Raw genomic sequence first — 20356 nt, forward strand, 5'->3', positions numbered from 1 at the left:
ATTTCCAAAATATAAGATAAAAAAAGAAATAAAATAAAACCTACATACAGCAATGAAGGGATGTGGGTGGCGCTGTGGGTTAAACCATAGAGCCTAGGGCTTGCTGATCAGAAGGTCGGCGGTTCGAATCCCCGCGACGGGGTGAGCTCCCGTTGCTCGGTCCCTGCTCCTGCCAACCTAGCAGTTCAAAAGCACATCAAAGTGCAAGTTGATAAATAGGTACCACTCTGGTGGGAAGGTAAACGGCATTTCCATGTGCTGCTCTGGTTCGCCAGAAGCGGCTTAGTCATGCTGGCCACATGACCCAGAAGCTGTACACCGGCTCCCTCGGCCAGTAAAGCGGGATGAGTGCCGCAACCCCAGAGTCATCTGTGACTGGACCTAACGGTCAGGGGTCCCTTTACCTTTACATACAGCAACAGTGTTTTGTGTTGTGTAGGCTCCTGTGATGTAAGTAATGGGCCCTGCCTGCTAGCCTGCTCCCTAAAATATCATTGGTTTGCTCATTTCTATATATAGGGTGCCTACATTCTGCATATTTTGTTATGTGCAAATGTCTTTAGATACCTATTAGGTCCATAAATAGGGACGCGGGTGGCGCTGTGGGTAAAACCTCAGTGCCTAGGACTTGCCGATCATATGGTCGGCGGCTCGAATCTCCGCGGCAGGATGAGCTCCCGTCTTTCGGTCCCAGCACCTGCCCACCTAGCAGTTCGAAAGCACCCCTAAGTGCAAGTAGATAAATAGGTACTGCTTTATAGCGGGAAGGTAAACGGCGTTTCCGTGTGCTGTGCTGGTGCTGGCTCGCCAGAGCAGCTTTGTCACGCTGGCCACGTGACCCGGAAGTGTCTTCGGACAGCGCTGGCTCCCGGCCTCTTAAGTGAGATGGGCGCACAATCCTAGAGTTGGTAGCTTAGGGTCTCATCAAACCTAAATCCGACCCTGGTGGGGGCATACCAGCCCCATCTTGTGTTCCTGTCTCTTTTTCTGCTCTTTTGAATGTTGCAGTTATACCACAGCAGCCATTTTACATTACGCCACATCCCGATGGCACCCATTTTGTGATATGCCACAACCTCCCACAGCAGCCCTTTTGCAGCTGCCACCCCCAGAATATTCTCAAAACTCCACTGACCCGAAAAGGTTGTTCGGTCCCTTGTTTGTTTGTTCCAGACTTTGCTAGAAACGCCGAGACCCAGTGCTTTAACAAACCCAGCTCCCACAACCCACCCAGTGCTCCCTTCCCACCCAATCACGATGCCATCGCGTATTCCGGGGAAGTAGTTAGCAATGCAATTCGTTTTATTAGTTATAAATAAAGTACAAAAAAATCCACCAAAAGTGAATCTAAGCATTTACACAATTTCTAATGTCTCTTGGATTTCCACCCCTCCCAAAATGCACTATTGCTTTAATATTAATAATAAATATTTTTTTTCTAGCTTTCTCCTATAAAATAGTCTATGTAGCAAAATGTTGCACAGCACAACAGAACAGCAGTAGGAGTAAAAAAAAAAAAGTGGATGATCCATTCACTTTCTTCTGCCATTAAGGGAAAAAACTGTGTGATCGTGCTGCCCTGGTGGGGTTTTCTACAAAAACAAAGGTTCCCTTATTTGCCATAGCTGGTGCATGTTAGGAAAATCTTGGAGAGGTCAGCCACCCACAATCACAGTCAATCATAATATTCCCTTATTAACGCCTGCCCTTACCGTTCTGCTCCAGTAAGGTTGCACACATGTTGCATGTATGTACAGTGGTACCTCGGGTTAAGTACTTAATTCGTTCCGGAGGTCCGTACTTAACCTGAAACTGTTCTTAACCTGAAGTACCACTTTAGCTAATGGGGCCTCCTGCTGCCGCTGTGCCGCCAGAGCACGATTTCTGTTCTCATCCTGAAGCAAAGTTCTTAACCTGAAGCACTATTTCTGGGTTAGCGGCGTCTTTAACCTGAAGCTTATGTAACCTGAAGCATATGTAACCCGAGGTACCACCGTACAAATCAGTGCAAGGACCTGGAAGAGGGAGTGGGACCCCACTTAAGATGTGAAGCAAATTTTGCTTCCACCCCATCCCATGACTGGGGATACCACTTTCAGCAGACAAGTTACATACCCACCAAGTGCCCTGGAAAAACCAGGACATTCCTTTTTCCCCCCATGAGGGCACCGCAGCTATTGGGGCACCATGCTCTCACGAGATTTTGGGCCAAGATTTCTCCCTCTCCCCCCAAAAAACTGTTTTGTGGGTCTGTGATCTCACACGGCATCCCAAAATGTGCACCGTGCCTGAAAAAGCACTTTTCCAGATCCGCAATCTTGCATGGATCCCGTCACCTTGGAGCGTACGAGGTTGGAATACACATGGGAAACTGTTGCTGGTTATCTCTGAACATGCACGCAATGGCAATTGTGAAGAGACCTTCTGGACTTTAACATCACCAGTGGTGATGCAGGAACTATGTATTAAGCTATCGTCGTTGCTCCAAGGAATTTACCTGCTGAGATATCGGGGACTAGCACATCTATCCAGCTGGGGTGAAGCACCTCTCCAGATTATTCTTTCCTTAAGATGCACCAGCCTAGGGTTTGCTTGTAATGTTTGGGAGATTTGAGACTGGTTCGCACATGATCTCTGTGGGTGGGACTGGGATGCAGCTCAGACACACCCTTTCCAACCACACGGAGAACCTTTAGTGGGCAGCCTTTACATGAGTAAGCCTTGCTTGTGTGATATCCACACCCCATTTATATAGCTGGAGGATCACACTGGCAAGGCCTGGCCAGGTAGCCAAAAATACAAGGCAAGCATAGCTGAAACTAGAGCATGGTTTCCACAAAGGACTCCCTGCGCATGGCAAGGGCTGGGTGGTCCAGAAGCCCAGGGCTTGCTCTCTCTAGTGCCACAGCTCCCCATGGCCAAATGTACACCCAGCCACTGTCGTACGTGGACCAGTTCTCGTGGGCATGCTTTGTTTCTGCATAAATCCCCAAGGGAAGGAAGATCCCTTTTTTTGGCATTTCATCCAAAGCTTTCAGAAAAGGGAGACATTCCTTCTGTTTGGTTTTTGAGGGTGGCAATTTTCCCTCAACACACACACACACACACACACAAAAAGGCAGGAGCGAGTGGATCATCGCAATTTGATCATGAGTGCAAATAATATTCATATATATCTATATATTTATATATCTATATATGTTTTAAATGTGTGTATGTGTGTTTTTGTGTGTGCTAAAACACGGCCACTATATTGCAGATTTTCCACTATGTCACAGCATACAGAATCAAAGTTTTGCATTATTATTTTTTTGTATGGAATGTCTCCAAGGTAACAGCACCACAAGTAATACAGTTTGTCATCACACACCCTGAATATTTTTTTTGTTTTTGTTTTTGAAACGATAAATGTGCCCCGCCCATTTTATCATTTATTTTTTTAAAATTATTATTCTTTGAAAGTACCGACGCATGCAAAGCATTCCATTCCCAGAAATTATGCCAAAAAAAAAATTATGAGGTAATAGAGGAGCAATTAAAAAAATTAGTATTCATTTCTAAATAAATAAATTATAATTAAAAATGCAAAAGAACAAACAACCCAACTATAAAAATAATTAAATAAGAACCCACAATATCTACAAGTTAGTCATAAATTATGATTGTTAAATATAAGGCATTTAAACTCACAAAACCCTGTAAACTATCGATGTGTTTTTGTGTGTGTGTTTCTAGAGATTTCTTTTTGAAAGGTCATTCAATGTCCTCATTCGCACAAGACGTTTAACTGCAAAGCCACTGAACGTCATCTAATGCAGTTCTGACGGTTCACGTGCATTCGCTTGTACAAGTCGCCGTCCCTCACCCATTCACTCCAAATAATAATAATAATAATATTTTTTTTAAAAAAAACAACCAATGAGGGTTTGGTGCTTTGCTTCACCATTTTTTAAAAAACTGTGCTTATTATTCATTAGGCAAATAATGTAATATATATATATATATGTACGTATGTATGTATATATATTAATACTTTCGCATAGGCTTTTAAGCACTTGAATTGGAAGCTCTTGCTCCCCCCCCCCCCCCAAAGAATGGTTGCTTTTCAGACAGGGCTTTTACTCCCCATTAAAAATATTTCCCAAGTAAGAGTTTGGCTATGTCAAGTTCTAAGCACTTTCTGCAAGACACAGAGGGTCAAACTAGATGCGACATCAAATGCATCTAACTGCAGGTTTTGAAGAATGCAAATAGCATCAGTTGGGGGGTGTTGCTGTTAATTACTGGGATTGCAGCTGGCAGAGGGTGTTTAACCCTTAGGAAAACTTCTCCTCTGAAGGTGGCATTTGAGGGAGGAAATCTCCCCCTCTTCATTGGCACCAAACGCCACACTAATTCCCATTCCATTCTTGCTGTGATCTCCATAAAGCCCCACGACACACTAATTCCCATTCCATTCTTGCTGTGATCTCCATAAAGCCCCACGAGTTTTGTAGGCCCCAGAATGAGATGGGCTAGCATGGTCTCCATAGTTGTCCCATAACAGGCAGAAGCAAGGGAGACCCCCAACTGGGCTGAGTCACTGGGGTGGTGGTTGACTTCTTCCCTAGAAGCAGTGCTCTGGACAGGAACTCTAAGGAGGACTCGGAATCAAGACTTGCCACTTTCAAACCAATGAGTCCCACGAAGAAAACAGAACAAGAACAAAGATGTCGGCTCTCCTTCTCTGTAGACCTCTTAATAGACCTCTGTCCTGGGAGGCGGTAAACCCAGCCAAATACTGATGCTGGAGCAGCTACGTTCTGGAACAAGCGTAACCAGGATCATTGCAGATAGCGCAGCACAAATGAAGAACTAGGGTCCCCTGAGGTCTTCTTCCTGTGCTTAGCAGTTTAAAGGGAGGAGTGGGTGCCATTTCTGAGTGGAAGCACCCTGTACATAAAAATATCTTTTGGAAAGAATCAGGATGAAAGTTGTAAATAGATTCTGAAGCTCAATCCCAGCACAGTCAGTCATGGACAGAGCTGTTGGTTGCCCATCTATGTAAGTCAAGAACCATCTCCGGAAGAAAACCATGTTACAAGCTGCCCCTTCGTTGAAGTTCGGCCAACTCTTCTCTCTACATTTGCTTAGAACTTGACACAACCAAAACCCCTGCCCCATTACTGATATCCCGTATCACTCTTGTTTTTGCTTGCTATTATTAATTACTATGATTATTAAATGCTATTAACAGTATAATCTGCTGCTGCTGGAAGTAGGCCCAAGCCATATTGTTGGGCAATGTTTTCTATTTGTTTGTTTGTTTTTAGTCCCAAGGCACTCAACTCTTCTTGACTTTGGGCTTCAACCCTAAAGTTTAGCAAAGCAAATTGGAAGGTGGCTACCGATTTCTAGCACCACCTTCCGGCAAAAGTAAGCCACCCTTGGATTTTTTTTCCTCGCAAAGAGGGTTTTTAATTGTTTTGAAAGAAAATGAATGGATGCCTGTTCTTCCCTCAGAAGACAAGAAAGATCGTCTGAAGTGAATCTTTCCAAACTTTGCCTCCTCTGGCTGCCACTGAGCAATCTCTTCCTCTGTTCACAGCAAAACAAGACGGTGATATTTGAGCAATCATAGGGTTGTATCCAATGTCACACCAGCAGGGTTCCTCTGTGCAACAAGAATTTCATTTCCTCGTCTCCCTGTGGGCCCCTGAAAATGTTTCGGAGGGTCCCCCAATCCTCCAGAGCTGTTTTTGGGGGCACAAAGGGAGAGGAAGTTTTGTTATGTGCACAGAAGTTCCTGGAACTGGCAGAGTTGCAACACTGAACACAGCCTGTTCATTTAAGCAGACATGTCTCGTTAAGAAAACCATTCATAGAATCATAGAAGGAACCCAACATCTCATCCAGTTCAACGCCCAGCAATACATTCTCACTCGCATCTTGGGATCAACTCTGTTTTCCAGAACGGACTATGCTGTTTTTGGTCAAAGTTTGGTGGCACACTATGGGCTGCATGCAACTAAATTCTACTCAGAGAAGAAGACCTGTTAGAATAATATAGCTATAGAGTCATCTAGTTCAACCCCCTGAAATGCAGGAATCTTTTTTGCCCAATGTGGGGCTTGAACCCACAGCCCTGAGATTAAGATCCTTATGCTCTACCGACTAAGCTATTTAGCCTCCTACGTGAGCCACGTCAAGTAACATCATTGGGTCAACTCTGAGTAGGGCTAGCATTGGCTAAAACCCAATGCTATTTCTATTCAAAACAGATCCGCTTACATTAATGGATGTGACTAACTCAGATCTACTCCTTTCACAGGAGTAGAACTTGGGTTGGATGCAGGTGTAAATCACAGATCAGCAGAACCAAATGAATGGACTCTCTGGAACAGGGTCCAAGTCTGGCTTGCTCTGCTGGTTTTGTGCCTCAGTTCCTTCCCCTCCGAGTTCTGTTGAGGGAGCACTTCTGGGTCTTGCTAGGCAACTGCGATGAGCTTCTTCTCTAAATAGCATGGCCAGACAGAAGTAGCAAAGAGGGTGAAACTCAGCAGTGGGCAGCCATGAGTTTGGGGACTCACATCAGCCAATCACTGTCTCTGAATCCACTGCAAGAGCTTTCCTCACTTGTTCCAATGGGGAAAGAAGCTAAGGTAGAGAGAAAATGTGTGCAAATATTACATCCCACTGCCTCACCCTTTCCAAGGAAAGGAAGAAGAACCCACGGTGGAGAAGACTTTCCATGACCACATTTATACTTTTCATTCATCCTTAGTCCCTGCTTGGCATTTTGGGCTGAGGGCCCTTTGTTGAAGGAATGCTAATAAAATGATATATATATATATATTTAAAAGAAAGAATGTGAAGTTTTGCTGGGAAATAGTAGTTCTACAAGACCCCTTTTAAAAAAACCAAACCCTGTCAGGAACAAATACCAGCAATAAGACCTGAGGGATTAAACACAATTTGGCAGTTACCTGCAAGCCATTCTTAGCCATTGGCTGAGCTGCTGTGAGGTCACAGAATAAGTCTATTCTAACTGCTCAAAAAAAAAGGCACCAGCACATAGGAGCTAAAGACAGAAGGGGCAATGTGAGGTTGTTACGAAGGGACAAGAAAATGGCAAGAAGGTCTGAACTGAGAGCAAATGTTTCTGCAAACATTTGTGGGACCCCACTTGTATTGAAGTCCTTTTGGTAATAGAAAAATGTGCACAAGGGGAGCTTGTTATTTTTCCTCTGTTGCCTCAGAGTATTAAAAATGTATCAAGGCAAGTGGGATCACGCTTGTTTCCTTTGATCCTCCAGAGGATTGCCAGGCAAAAGACAGAGAGGGCGCGAGCCTCCGCTTAAATCACTGCCTCTTGTGACAAGGGGATTGAAATATTTATCACTGCAAAAATTGTACTCTTGAATTGAACTTTACGTTTTCAGAGGAGGATGAAATTATCATTGTGGTTTTTAGGTTGTCACCCAATAAAAGCAAAAATTGGTTGAATCACCATGTGAGTTTTAGACGACTTAATCAATTCATTTATCATTGCAATCTGCAAAAAAAATAATTGTCTGCAAATAAAACCATGCTGCTTTTATCAAGAGTTTATGCTTTCCCCATCACTTGTCACAGGAGGCAGTAGAAGCAGCTAAGGGGAGGATGTACCTAATCTAAGGTGGTCCCTGCTACTCCCAGTTTCTGTAGAAATAATTCAAATGAATAATTAAATAATTGCCGTATTTTTCGCTCTATAAGACGCACCAGACCACAAGACGCACCTAGTTTTTGGAGGAGGAAAACAAGAAAAAAAAAATATTCTGAATCTCAGAAGCCAGAACAGCAAGAGGGATTGCTGCGCAGTGAAAGCAGCAATCCCTCTTGCTGTTGTGGCTTCTGGGATAGCTGCGCAGCCTGCATTCGCTCCATAAGACGCACACACATTTCCCCTTACTTTTTAGGAGGGGAAAAGTGAGTCTCATAGAGCGAAAAATATGGTAAGTGGCAATCATCATCGCCGGGTGCTTCATTAATGAAGCTGCAACTTTTAATCTGATCAAACACCTTTCACTGATTAATCTGATCGATTAATCGATTAAATGTCACAGTCCAACATTCCCTTTTCAGATTTAAAGGCTGCATGGACAAATGGTTCATTTGCAGCCAAGTTTTTCCCGGGAACCAGTGCGGAGCACAGCTGCTCAGGATTCCAATCTCTCTGTTTCCACCCACTCACAGTTAGAAAACATCTCAAGCTCCCCCCCCCTTTTTTTTTGGGGAGGTGGGGAGTTTCATTCATTCGTGTGTGTTTGTGTGTGTTTATATATATATGTACAGTGGTACCTCGGGTTAAGTACTTAATTTGTTCCGGAGGTCCGTACTTAACCTGAAACTGTTCTTAGCCTGAAGCACCACTTTAGCTAATGGGGCCTCCTGCTGCTGCCACGCCGCCAGAGCACGGTTTCTGTTCTCATCCTGAAGCCAAGTTCTTAACCCGAGGTACTATTTCTGGGTTAGCAGGGTCTGTAACCTGAAGCGTATGTAACATGAAGCGTATGTAACCTGAGGTACCACTGTATTTGTACTTTTCCAAACTGGTCCAGGAGGCTGTTTTCATCCTAAATGAATTGGGCATCTAGCAAGCCTTTTAAAATACTGATGCTTCTGGCTAAGCGGGAAGAAAAGATCACTCCATAGCTAGCTTGATCTGTAAAGGTCAGCGGATGAGAAAAATGCAACGTAGTAAAAATAGCACACAAAAATGAGCTTATGAACCGGGCCGTCAGCCTCTCTCATTTCTGAACCCTCAAGTAAGCCGCCTGATTCAAAGGACCAGTTTTCATAATGTTGTTTTCGCATTATTATTTTTTTAAATCTATATTGAAATGTCTTTCTTTTTTTAAAAATCTTCACTTGTTTTGTATGTTTTGTGCTATAGCCCATCCTGGGTTCAGGTCTAAGATGGAAGGACATAAAATACCTATGAAGGTCCCCGCCATAGCTGTCAACCTTTCCTTTTTTTAAGGGAAATCCCCTTATTCTGAATAGGATTCCTCGCAAGAAAAGGGAAAAGTTGACAGCTATGGTCCCTGCTCAAGGAGCGCCCAGGAACCACTGTCATTAGTGCATGGGCCAAAGACTCTCCTACAAAGAATATTGAACAGGCATGCAAAAGTAATTTTACCAGTGGGGCCTTGCCTTCTGTTTTAGACCAGTTTGAGACCAGTTTAAATATACAGGTCAAAAACCAAGCAAGTGTTTGCAGTATGTCGGGCTGTGGGGCAGGGCTGCCAACTTGAATAAAATATTGTGGGGGTCCAGGACAGCCCCATCCCACATAATTAATCACACACACCATTTAAATGGGAATGCCCATTAATTTTGTGGGAGCCTAGCCCCCGCAAATGTTTTATTGTGGGGGGCCGAAGCCCCCATGGCCCCTAAGTGTCGGCTCCTCTGCTGTGTGGTGAAGGTTTTGTAAAGGAAGCTGTCATTCCGCTGGTCAGCTGCTTGGTGAGGAAAAGAAATCGGGAAAGGCTGAATTCGTCCTGTCCCTCATTCCTCTTCCTGAACAGCAGATTGCACACTTCATTCCCCGTTCTGCTAAGGATGTGGAATGCTCCTTCAGTGGCGACTGCCCAGCTTAGCTACATTACGTGCATATTATGCAGTTGACAGCCTGAAAACCAGTTTCAGGACATAATAACTGTATATGCACACGCAGACATACAGTATTTGCTTGCGCAATCACACATTTGCCTCCCAAGACCAGGGCATCATTCTAATGTTTTCCAGGAACCTGAAATGTTGTCCGTGTTCAAAATATTCCATGTATCAAAAGGGCTTTCACCATGTAAATTTGGACTGAATTTCTGCCCTCCCCTTTACTTAATTTGCGGCACTTGAAAAATAAGTAATGCAGGGTTTGTCTTGAGTGCTAAAACCTCTCTAAACACACACACACACACACACACACACACACACACACGGTAGACAGCGCAAAGATCTGGAAGAAAAGTGGAAGATTTTGCTCAGTCAGCCCCTGCCGTTCCTTCAGTCTCTGGGATCCTGAGAGAGCGAGGTGGGGGAATATTTCTGGAAGAGTTCTATGGGATTTGATGAGAAACTTCCCATGTAGCTTTTGTGCAAGAATTTAAGGTAGAACAGGCAAGATGTGGTCTTTAGGCCCCATTCTCCATGCTTTGGAGAGCAGGGCTTGTGCTTATTGTGTTGCCAAGAGATGGCAGAATCTATTTCCTGTGGCCTTTCAGACTCACCCCAACCAGTTACCAAAGACAGAGTATTGTACTAGCAAAACTAGGAGGTTAAACCATCTATCCAACTCATGCATAAGACCAGATGAAGATGGCTTCCTCCTCCCAGTCACAAGATAGAGAGCCAAAAGAGCCCTCCAGGGTTTAAAGGCCCGCTCTGCCTACTGACAATCAAATGGCTGCCATGTTGTTTTTAAAAGAGGCAGAAAATGGTTCCATTGCTCCAAAAGGGAGAGTGTCAAATTAATAATATGTCTTTTTCTGAAGGAGAAGTAGGCTAAGCCTGTGGCTTGTGGAGAGATGTTCTAATCCTCTCTTGGGAGACCCATCGTTCAGATCCAGCAGAAGGAAGCAAAATTCATCCTGGGCTTGTGCCCTAAGTATCATGTCCAGCACCAGCAGATAAGCAGGAAAGACAGTTTCCCGCTCTTTTCTCCCAACCCCCAAATTTCCTTCCAATTTCCAATTTCCCTCATTTTCTTTAATTCCCTACCTCACCGCAATCTTTTCCAGAGTCAAATGCTGCTAAGGGAAAAGAATATATATATATATATTTCTTTTGCTTTTTTCAGCGTAAACAGGATTTTGTTTTTTCCTGTTTTCACCCAAGCAAGGCAAGAACTTGACTCTTGTGTCTTTGTGTCTCCCCATTCCCTCCCCACCCCCCAATAATGTTTCAGCCAGGCACCAAAGTAAGGAACCTTATGGAAAAACGAAAAGATAACAAAAGCCCCCAATGCGATGTTTGGTGCAGATTAGGTTAATAGCAACAGACCCACCACAAGATGACAGGGCATCAAAAGACGACATTTCTTTAAGCGTACATGCTCTGGAAGCCATCCACAGAAATAGCTAAAGAACCCCTAATGTGTTTCTACTTATTCAAGAGGTATATTATATACAATCCTTTTGAGAAGCAGGATTGAGAGGCCATAACTAGGAACATTATGTACCGTCCTTCCCACAACTTAACTCTTCCCGCCGGCTTTCTAGCTGCGCATACCCATGCTTCGCAGTCAACAAGGTGTCCCGGATCTCCTCCTACCTCTAGATATTATAAACCACCAACTCTTCTTCTTCATCTCCACCATCATCATCTTTTCTGTCTTCCTCATTTTCGTCTTCCTCTTCTTTTTAAAAATTAATTTAATTTTTATTTTTTTAAATAATCTGCGAATGTGCTTGCAGGCTTTCTTCACACACACACACAAAATCAAATGGCTCAGAAAGGCAAAACTTTTGCTGCAAAGGGGCTGCGACACCCCAGGAAGGACCAAGAAAAGGAACGGAAAAGAGGACACATCCCCAGAGGTGGTTCTCCTCTCAGCTGTCGGACCCGAGCTGTGTTTCAATGTCCACTCGGCAGATCGGGCATTTCTTGCTGGTCGCGAGCCACTGGTCCACACACACTTGGTGAAACAGATGCATACAAGGTAAACGCCTGGAAAACAGAAGGTTTGTTACCTGGGCAAGAGGTCAAGACTGAGCCTGGCAACATCATGCAGGACCTTTGTGCAACGGCCAGAGCCTCAGCACAATGGCTGGTGCCCACAGCTGATGCCTGCCCTAAGCTCCTCCTTAGGTGGCACTGTGGGTTAAACCACAGAGCCTAGGGCTTGCCAATCAGAAGGTCGGCGGTTTGAATCCTTGCAAAGGGGTGAGCTCCCGTTGCTCAGTCCCAGCTCCTGCCCACCTAGCAGTTCGAAAGCACGTCAAAGTGCAAGTAGATAAATAGGTACCGCTCCAGCGGGAAGGTAAACGGCGTTTCCGGGCGCTGCTCTGGTTCGCCAGAAGTGGCTTAGTCATGCTGGCCACATGACCTGGAAGCTGTACACCGGCTCCCTCGGCCAATAAAGCGAGATGAGTGCCGCAACCCCAGAGTCAGCCACAACTGGACCTAATGGTCAGGGGTCCCTTTACCTTTAAAGAACCCCTGGACTCTTAAGTCCAGTCAAAGGCGACTATGGGGTTGTGGCTCTCATCTCTCTTTCAGGCCGAGGGAGCTGGAGTCCACAGACAGCTTTCCAGGTCATGTAGCCAACAGGACTAAACTGCTTCTGGTGCAATGGAACACTGTGACGGAAACCAGAGCAGCGCATGGAAACGCCATTTAGCTTCCCACCGCAGTGGTACCTATTTATCTACTTGCACTGGCATGCTTTCAAACTGCTAGGTTGGCAGGAGCTGGGACAGAGCAACTGGAGCTCACCCCATCACAGGAATTCGAACCGCCGACCTTCTGATCAGCAAGCCCAAGAGGCTCAGTGGTTTAGACCACAGCGCCACCCGCGTCCCCCTCCTTAAAACTGGTGCTCTAGTCAAGGACTACCGTCTGATTTTCCCACAATGCACAGGAGTGGTGTTGTGTCCAGGGGAATTGTGGGAAATGAAAATGGCAGCTCTCCAGCACTTGTTCCTGTCACCGGGTAAGGTAGCCAGGTGCCCACTGACGCAAGACAAATCGCATTCCTTTAAACCTGGAACCCGCCCTGCTCAAAATGGATACAGAATTGGAGGCAGGTGGTTCTTACAGGTAATTTATTTATTTATTTATTTATTTATTTATTTATTTATTTATACATACCCTGCCCATCTGGCTGGGTTTCCCCAGCCACTCTGGGCCACTTCCAACAGAACACTAAAATACAATAAACTATTAAACATTAAAAGCTTCCCTAAACAGGGCTGCCTTCAGATGAGAGAGAAGCCCTGAGGTGCTCTAGACAACCCCATCAGCAACCCTAGTTATAGACCTCTAGTTGTTTAGTTCATGAGGACCGGCGTCTTGATTTGCTCAGAGGCAATATATATCTGTGTTGTGGAGGGGGAGTTTGCGATAGAAACCCAGACCAGCAAGCAAAGAATGAAAGTGATGAAACTCTGAGGTGGGGTGAGGTGGATGGAGAAGGAACATAAGAAAGATTTCACTCGGAATCCCTTTGGAGAATAGTTATACCTCACATCCTCTCCGTCTTCCAGCATCGAGAGACAGATTGTGCATTTCTCATCGGTGTCCGACTCCTCCCCATCTTCCTTTACTGCTTTGATTTCCTGCGGTCTCCTCTGTCAAGAAGGTCAAGGAAAGATCACAGCATTACACAAGATGGCCACCTCAAGGCCTTCAGGAGCAGGTGGGGATTTAGATGGCAAAGAGCTTAACCCAGGCCTCCCCAACCTGCGGCCCTCCAGATGTTTTGGCCTACAACTCCCATGATCCCTAGCTAACAGGACCACTGGTCAGGAATGATGGGAATTGTAGTCTGGAACATCTGGAGGGCCAAAGGTTGGGGATGCCTGGCTTAACCAATGCTCTCACTGGGCACATTCAGTTTAGGGAAACCTGCCCTGTTGAAAACTCTATGGATGTTGAATCTAGTTGGCACTCCGCCTGTCTCCGTGGGAAAGAGAGGTTGATGGATGTGTGTGTCACAACCTGGAGCGAAGAGTTTTAAGGTCATACACAGGTAACACGTCAAAGACATCACCAGTTCTCTCTGAAGCTGAGGCCTCCATTAAGACCCATTCCTCATAACAAAATACCAGTCAGTGCAGGAGTTTATGGGAATACTTAAAATAAATTATTGTCATTACTACTACTACTATTATTATTCCTTTCCAAGCAGCCCAGATTTGTACATATGAACCCGCAGAACAAATAGATGATACAGATAAAGTAGGCAGAAAAATACATTTTAGTCTCTTTCCTTCAGAATATTAGAATTCAGAGTCATCCAGCGTGAAACCGTTTGGCAGTACTTGTTTTTACACCCTTACCACAAGATGTGGTAGCCACTGATTTTAGGCAAATTCATAGAGGGCAAAGATTGTGTTGCACCCACACCTGTTCATTCATTCTTAAAATGAAAAGTTAAAGACTTGTTGATTGTCTTTTTTAAAAAATAATAATCAATTTTTGAAGATGCCCTGTAGGAAAAACCAACAAACTGGTTGTTATCTGCCTATGATTTGTCAAGCTTAATCCAGTGATGGTAAGGCGCCTGTTATGCCTGCAAATTTCATCTACTTTTGCAATTTTAAAAGTTGTAGCCAGCATCAGCCTTGCCTCCAAGAATGGTCAGTGCCTAAGTGTCAATTCTGGTAGGATGAGATGTTCTTCCAACTCTTACCTTCTTGTATTTGTGTGGGAAAGTGAACCGTTCAATGGTGTTCTGGACGGCCCCCCTGTTCACACTGCCCAGCCTGTCTTCCAGTTGCAAAAGCTCCTGAAAAGAGGGAGGAAAGAGAAAGGAATGAACAGGAGACCTATCAAATAGCCACCTGTTAGCCATCTGAGATGGCAGACCCAGAATCCTCATCTCCCCACCCTTTCCCTGTCCTTTACTGGTCCAAAGAAGGTTTTCTTTCAATCAGGTTTATTTTTAAAGTCACAGGAAATAAAATGACTTTCAAAATGGGAATATACAGGAAGTTTGACTGATATGAATTGGTCTTATCTCACTCAGTATTTTTTGCATCAGGTGTGTGTGTGTAATACTGACTGCTCTTCTAGATTCCTTGCTGTGGCACTGTAATGCCCAAAAGGTTTTATTGCCCCAAAGCCCCTCCAAATCTTTCTATCTGCCCTGTCCCTCCCTCCCTCCCCCCCTCTCCATCTGAAGGTAGCCCTGTTTAGGGAAGTTTTTAATGTTTAATGGACTATTGTATTTTTATATTCTTTTGGAAGCCGCCCAGAGTGGCTGGGGAAATCCAGCCAGATGGGCGGGGTATAAATAATAAATAATAAATTATTATTAATATTATTATATTATTATTATTCTTGACTGACCCTGTGATACTGTGAGGGAAGGGCTCTCCAAACTCCCCCTCAAATTGCTCATTTAATTTTTAAAACTTTTCAAAAACCAAACTTAATAATCAATTACTAATGTAGCACCCTGCTTGTGGTTAACGCTTAGCTGGAATGAAATATTCAACGCAGCAATAGAGAAATTAAAATAATAATTTATTTGTCAGACAAATAAATGATAGGCACAGTGGTATATGGTTACCAAAGCTCTGCCCACTCCAGCCCTGATGGCCAGCACTTATATTTCCTCAGCCCAGCCCCCTTGCTCCTCCTTTGGCTGCCTCTGTCCAATCAGCCTGGTTGAAATTCCTATTGGCTGTTTGCTAGAACCAATCATAAAAGATACACCCATTTCCTATTACCTTTTATGGGAGACAAAGAACTATATTTCCTTCTATCCATAAATGGCAGACAAGTAGCCATATATCTTACATTTGCCTCGACAAGGCACCTTAATTACCAGATCATCTTTGCCCTATTGCCCTATTGCCCTATTCACTCCAAAACAGATGGCTAAAACAGATGGTGCATGGTTTTTAATTTCATCTTAAACAGAGATCTTGGGTTCACCTTCTCACACACCATCAATGAAATAAGAATCTAACATAAGAATCTAACATTTCTTACTTTCTAAATCCTTTGCATACTTACATTTAAGCCAATATATTTCATACATTAACATATATAGCTTTTTAGAACTGAAAAGGAACTTAGTAAAAAACAGTTTCCAAAAGCAACCCCTTCAATTTACACCCCCCTTTCAAGCCAGCTGCTGTTCCTATTTCAAGCCAGCTGCTGTTCCTATTAGCTCTTGCCCTTTAACCTTAGGAAGATGTGGCTCGAGTCTGATGTGAGGCACAATAATTCTTACTATTTACCAACTCTTAATTAGTGTTTTTGCAGCTTCATTGTATTCTGTAATATGTATGGCCAGTATGACCTTTTGCTCCTAGCCTGTAATTTTCCTTTTACAACTTTGAAGTACTGCTATAAATCAGTGGGGCCCTGTTCAAGAGGATAAACAACTGCCAAAGTACTCAGCCAGCTGCTTTTCTGCCTGGCATGAAAGATACAAACATTTGCAAATATATCTTTTTAAGCTCATTTTAAAATACAGATCTTGGTCAGATGCCTCATAATACAGATCTTGATCAGATGCCTCATTAATACTTTACAAAATAGTGTAGAATAGCTGGCTGCAAAGCCTTCGGGAAGGTGGCTGTTAAGAGTGGCAGTTCTCCCTATGCCCACTTCTATACTTTGATCATACCCACTTTGGCATTCGACCCCCCCCCCCCAAAAAAAAATCCAAACCAGGAGAGATAAGTCAAGAACAAACCTGAGCTTCTGCCTGTGGCTTGTTTTGAGTGAGCAAATCACAAGTGCTGATTTGCACCTAACTCTGACTTGTGTCTTCCCAACATGATACAGGAAAGTGGGGGGTGGATGTGATTCAGCAGTGCACATCAGCACACGACTCGTTTGCAATAAGCCATCATTTATTGGCAGGGCCTGCTCAAAACATTTTGCTGCCTGAGGCAAAGGACAAGATGGCACCCAACCCCGAAAGCACATACAGAAGCTAATTGGACTGGGAGTTGAATTTTACTCCAATACAGGTGAAAGGACATGTCTTCCACTTTAGTTGAGGGCATCGGGCTAATCTAGAGAGTACAGAGTAGCCATGGGGGACTCACAGCTCTGGCCATTCCCCACACCCCAGTGTCTGTCACCTGAGGCAGCTGCCTCACTCTGCTTCATCATAGGGCCGGCCCTGTTTATGGCTTACTGTTACATGAGAGTAAGGCCATAGTGGCTGAATGAATAAATGGATACAGATCCTGCAGGGGGAAAGGTCCAGAGGGTCATTCAAGCTGGGAGCACTTACTTCATAACTTTCCCTCACAGCGGACGTGTGTCTGTTTGGATTCAGTCCCTGAAGAGCAAGTAGCTGAAGCTGAGGATATGGGTAGTTTCTAATTTCATGAACAACCTGTGAGGCATTGTGCAAAATAAGTAAGTAAGTATGTAAGTAAGTAAGAGTTTGTTAGTAGTAGTAGTAGTATTCAAAATAAGACTTAATGGCCTTTGAAAAGGGTTAATTCAAAGGAAGATTACCGTATTTTTCGCTCTATAACACGCACCTGACCATAACACGCACATCGTTTTTAGAGGAGGAAAACAAGGGAAAAAATTCTGAATGAAACAGTGGATGTATCATTTTTGTGCTTCATGCTGTGGCCACAGACATGTGATCTGATGGTGAATTTGGGGTAGCTTAATGCAAAGATCCTGAGGATCCATGTGGATCCATGCTTTTTAACCACATTTTTGCACCATTGCAGCTCCAGGCAACAGTGGGTGTGTGATTTTTGGGGGGCAGGCTGCTATGTGATCTGATGGTGAATTTGGGGTGGCCCAATCCAAAGATCCTGAGGATCCATGTGGATCCATGCTTTTTAACTACATTTTAAGTGGGGAGGGAAGGAAAAACACAGAAGGGAAAAGGAGCACGCGAGCGGTGTGCAGAGAAGCAGCTGGCTAAGAATGCAGGAGAGGGATTTAACTGGAGGGAGGAAAGAAAGGCAAAAGTTTCCCCAAACCGAAGCCAGCTCTCTCTCTCCTGCATGTTTTCTGGCTGCCTGCGAGGAGCATGGAGAGGAATTAGAAGGAAAGACCTCTGCTTTCCCCTCTGCTTGCCTGGAGGGGAGGGGATTTGCCTGCTCTTTGTTCCGTCTGAGCAAACACAGCAATGAAACACAAGCGAGTGGGCAGTAAGACCCTGAGGCAGAATGCAGGAAAGCAGCAACTTCCTCTTTTCAGGTTTCCCTCTCCGACGCAACGCACAATTTGATTTTTGCTGATTTTTGTTCCTGCGCTCCCCTAATCGGCTCCAGGGACCCCCCCACATTCGCTCAATAACACGCACAGACATTTCCCCTTCCTTTTTAGGAGAAAAAATCTGCGTGTAATAGAGAGAAAAATACGGTATCTGCTAGATTGGATCACCCAACATTATTTCAGATTATTAGGGTACAATTCTGCAGTCAGTGATGCAAGTTGTTCTTTGAGCACTTGTGTAAAAGAACCCAACCAGCTGCAGCAATCATTTCTGTTAAAGCTGTCGGATTATCCATTCAGAAAGAATTGCCTCCCACAGTGCCGGCTCCTAACTAGCAATCAGCTGACAGGGATGATAGACGCCTGTATTTTGACTGCCTTCCCCCAGACAGTGACTCAGGCCCGGTCTACACAGACAGCAGATTGTGTCGTAAAACCATCCCTGGACTGTACCACTCCAAATGGCAGATGGAGAAATCACATGATTAAATGTTCCTGTCACCTCCGCATAGAAAACTAACATGTCAGGAAGAAGGGTTCTGGCATAGACTTTTTCCTGATATGCTGGTTTTTAAGGCACGGAGCATTTTCCTCCTGGGAATGCGTCAGTAGCACTGTAGAAACTATGTTTCCCAATGCTACTGTAGCTTAGTTCCTAAGCATTGGTGCATGCCCAGTGCTAGAGATGGGAAGAGGGGACAGGACACCCCCACAAGGGAGGCAGGGTAGGAGAGAGATGTTGACTACCATATTTTTCGTTCTATAAGACGTACTTTTCCCCTCCTAAAATGTAAGGGGAAATGTGTGTGCATCTTATGAAGCGAATGCAGGCTGTGCAGCTTTCGCTGAAGCCAGGAGAGCAAGAGGGATCAGTGCGCACCAATCCCTCTTGCTCTGCTGGCTTTGCTTTGCTGGAGAGGCGCTGCGCAGCTTTCCCTCTCTGCACAGGACCCCTTCAGCGAAGCGGGAGGAGATATGGAAGGGGCTCCGTTTCTCCTGCCGCTTTGCAGGCGCTGAGCAGAGAGGGAGAGATTTTTTTCTCTTGTTCTCCCCCTCTAAAACTAGGTACGTCTTATGGTCAAGTGCGTCTTATAGAGCGCAAAATACAGTGCTTCTCCAGCACAGATTAAAATCTGAGCCAGAGAAGAACTCAGAGGTGAGCGTTGTGAGCAGCTCAATCTTGCATGCCAGGCTGCTCACAGAGTGGTAAGGGGAGAGATGGGGTAGTATCTCCTGCCATCCCAACACTATTACCAAAGCAGCAAAAAGAGAAGATTGGGTGAGAGGAAACTGGGGGGTTTGGGCAGGAGAGAGGCAGAAATCTGAGCCGGGTGAGAACATTCAGATGCTAGCCCTATGAGCTGCCGAGTTTTGTATTTCCAAGCTGGGAAGCATCATTCATTCAAGCAGTCCAAGAACAGATTAAGAACTCATTAAGCGCCCTTACGCAGAGTCAGACCACTGGCCCTTATAGGCTGGTATCGCCTAAGCTGACTGGCGATGGCTCTCAAGGATCAAATGAGCCTTGATGTGAAGGCCTGGGATTCGGACTCGGAGGCTGAACTTGAGGAATCCCAGCCTGCACAGGAGTCCCCGCCTCCAGAACCAGCTGAGCCGGGGCTGGGGCTTGAGCCTGAAGGGTCCTCACCTGTGCTGGACCCTCAGGTGCAGGCATCAGCTGAGTCTGCTCTGGCTCCTGAGGGGATAGAGGACCCGTTGCCTGCAGGTGCTCCACTCTCAGCCCCGTCAGGGGAAGAGGAGGTTGCCTCTGGGTCTGGTAACCCTCCAGCCTCTCCTGAGCTGCAGAGGCTCAGGGCAGAGAGACGGAGGGAACTAAGTTCCCGCAGGAGGAGTGCTCGCCTCCAGGCCAGGAGAGGCGAGTCACCTGTGGACAGGGGCCGCCCTATGCCTCGGGGCAGATAAAAGTCAGCCAGCCCCAGTCCCAGGTTGCGGGAGCAACATTGTTGGTAGCCTGTTCCTGCCTGCACCTTGTCCTGCTCTTCTGCCAGAGTTCCTGACCTCACCCAACTCCCTGCCTTGGACCCTGCTTCAGCTTTGACGGACAGCCTCCATACCGCACCCTCGACCTTGGACTGGACTCAGACCTCGCCGCACGGTTAACCCTCGGGACCAGCACACTTGAGCTGGAAATGCTAGGGATAGTATTTGGGGCTTTCTGCATGCAGAGAATGTGCTCCATCACCAGGTTCTGGTTACCATGCTGTTAGTCTAAGCCAGGCTTCAAGCTGGCCTCCAGCAACTCCCGATTCGCTTACCATCTGCGTTGAGGACGTGTTCCGGGGGAAATGTTGCATTCGTTGTGTCGCTAAGTAATGCTGATAATGTTGTGGAACTGGCCTGACCTGGAACTGGTTGTGAGTTAGGCCAGCATCGACGCTGAGATCCCTGGAAGGATGCAGAAATACGAATTTCAAGCGTTGTGCAACCTTTTTTT

General features: G+C 45.3%; 1 protein-coding gene across 2 annotated transcripts in view; it reads right to left on the minus strand.

Annotated features, from left to right (window-relative positions):
- Positions 1-1281: 1281 nt before the first annotated feature.
- ARK2C (arkadia (RNF111) C-terminal like ring finger ubiquitin ligase 2C) overlaps positions 1282-20356 on the minus strand; it is a 96949-nt gene continuing 77874 nt past the window's right edge. For both annotated transcript variants that reach the window (XM_028748246.2, XM_028748245.2), the window contains 5 exons: positions 20178-20307; positions 16949-17053; positions 14381-14476; positions 13210-13316; positions 1282-11694 (listed from right to left, as the gene is read on the minus strand). In XM_028748246.2, the coding sequence (XP_028604079.1) occupies positions 11577-11694; positions 13210-13316; positions 14381-14476; positions 16949-17053; positions 20178-20307 (556 nt within the window). In that variant the 3' untranslated portion in view covers positions 1282-11576. The remainder of the gene's footprint in view (positions 11695-13209; positions 13317-14380; positions 14477-16948; positions 17054-20177; positions 20308-20356) is intronic.

Source organism: Podarcis muralis, chromosome 11 (genome assembly GCF_964188315.1).
Source record: "Podarcis muralis chromosome 11, rPodMur119.hap1.1, whole genome shotgun sequence".
Lineage (NCBI taxonomy): Eukaryota > Metazoa > Chordata > Lepidosauria > Squamata > Lacertidae > Podarcis > Podarcis muralis.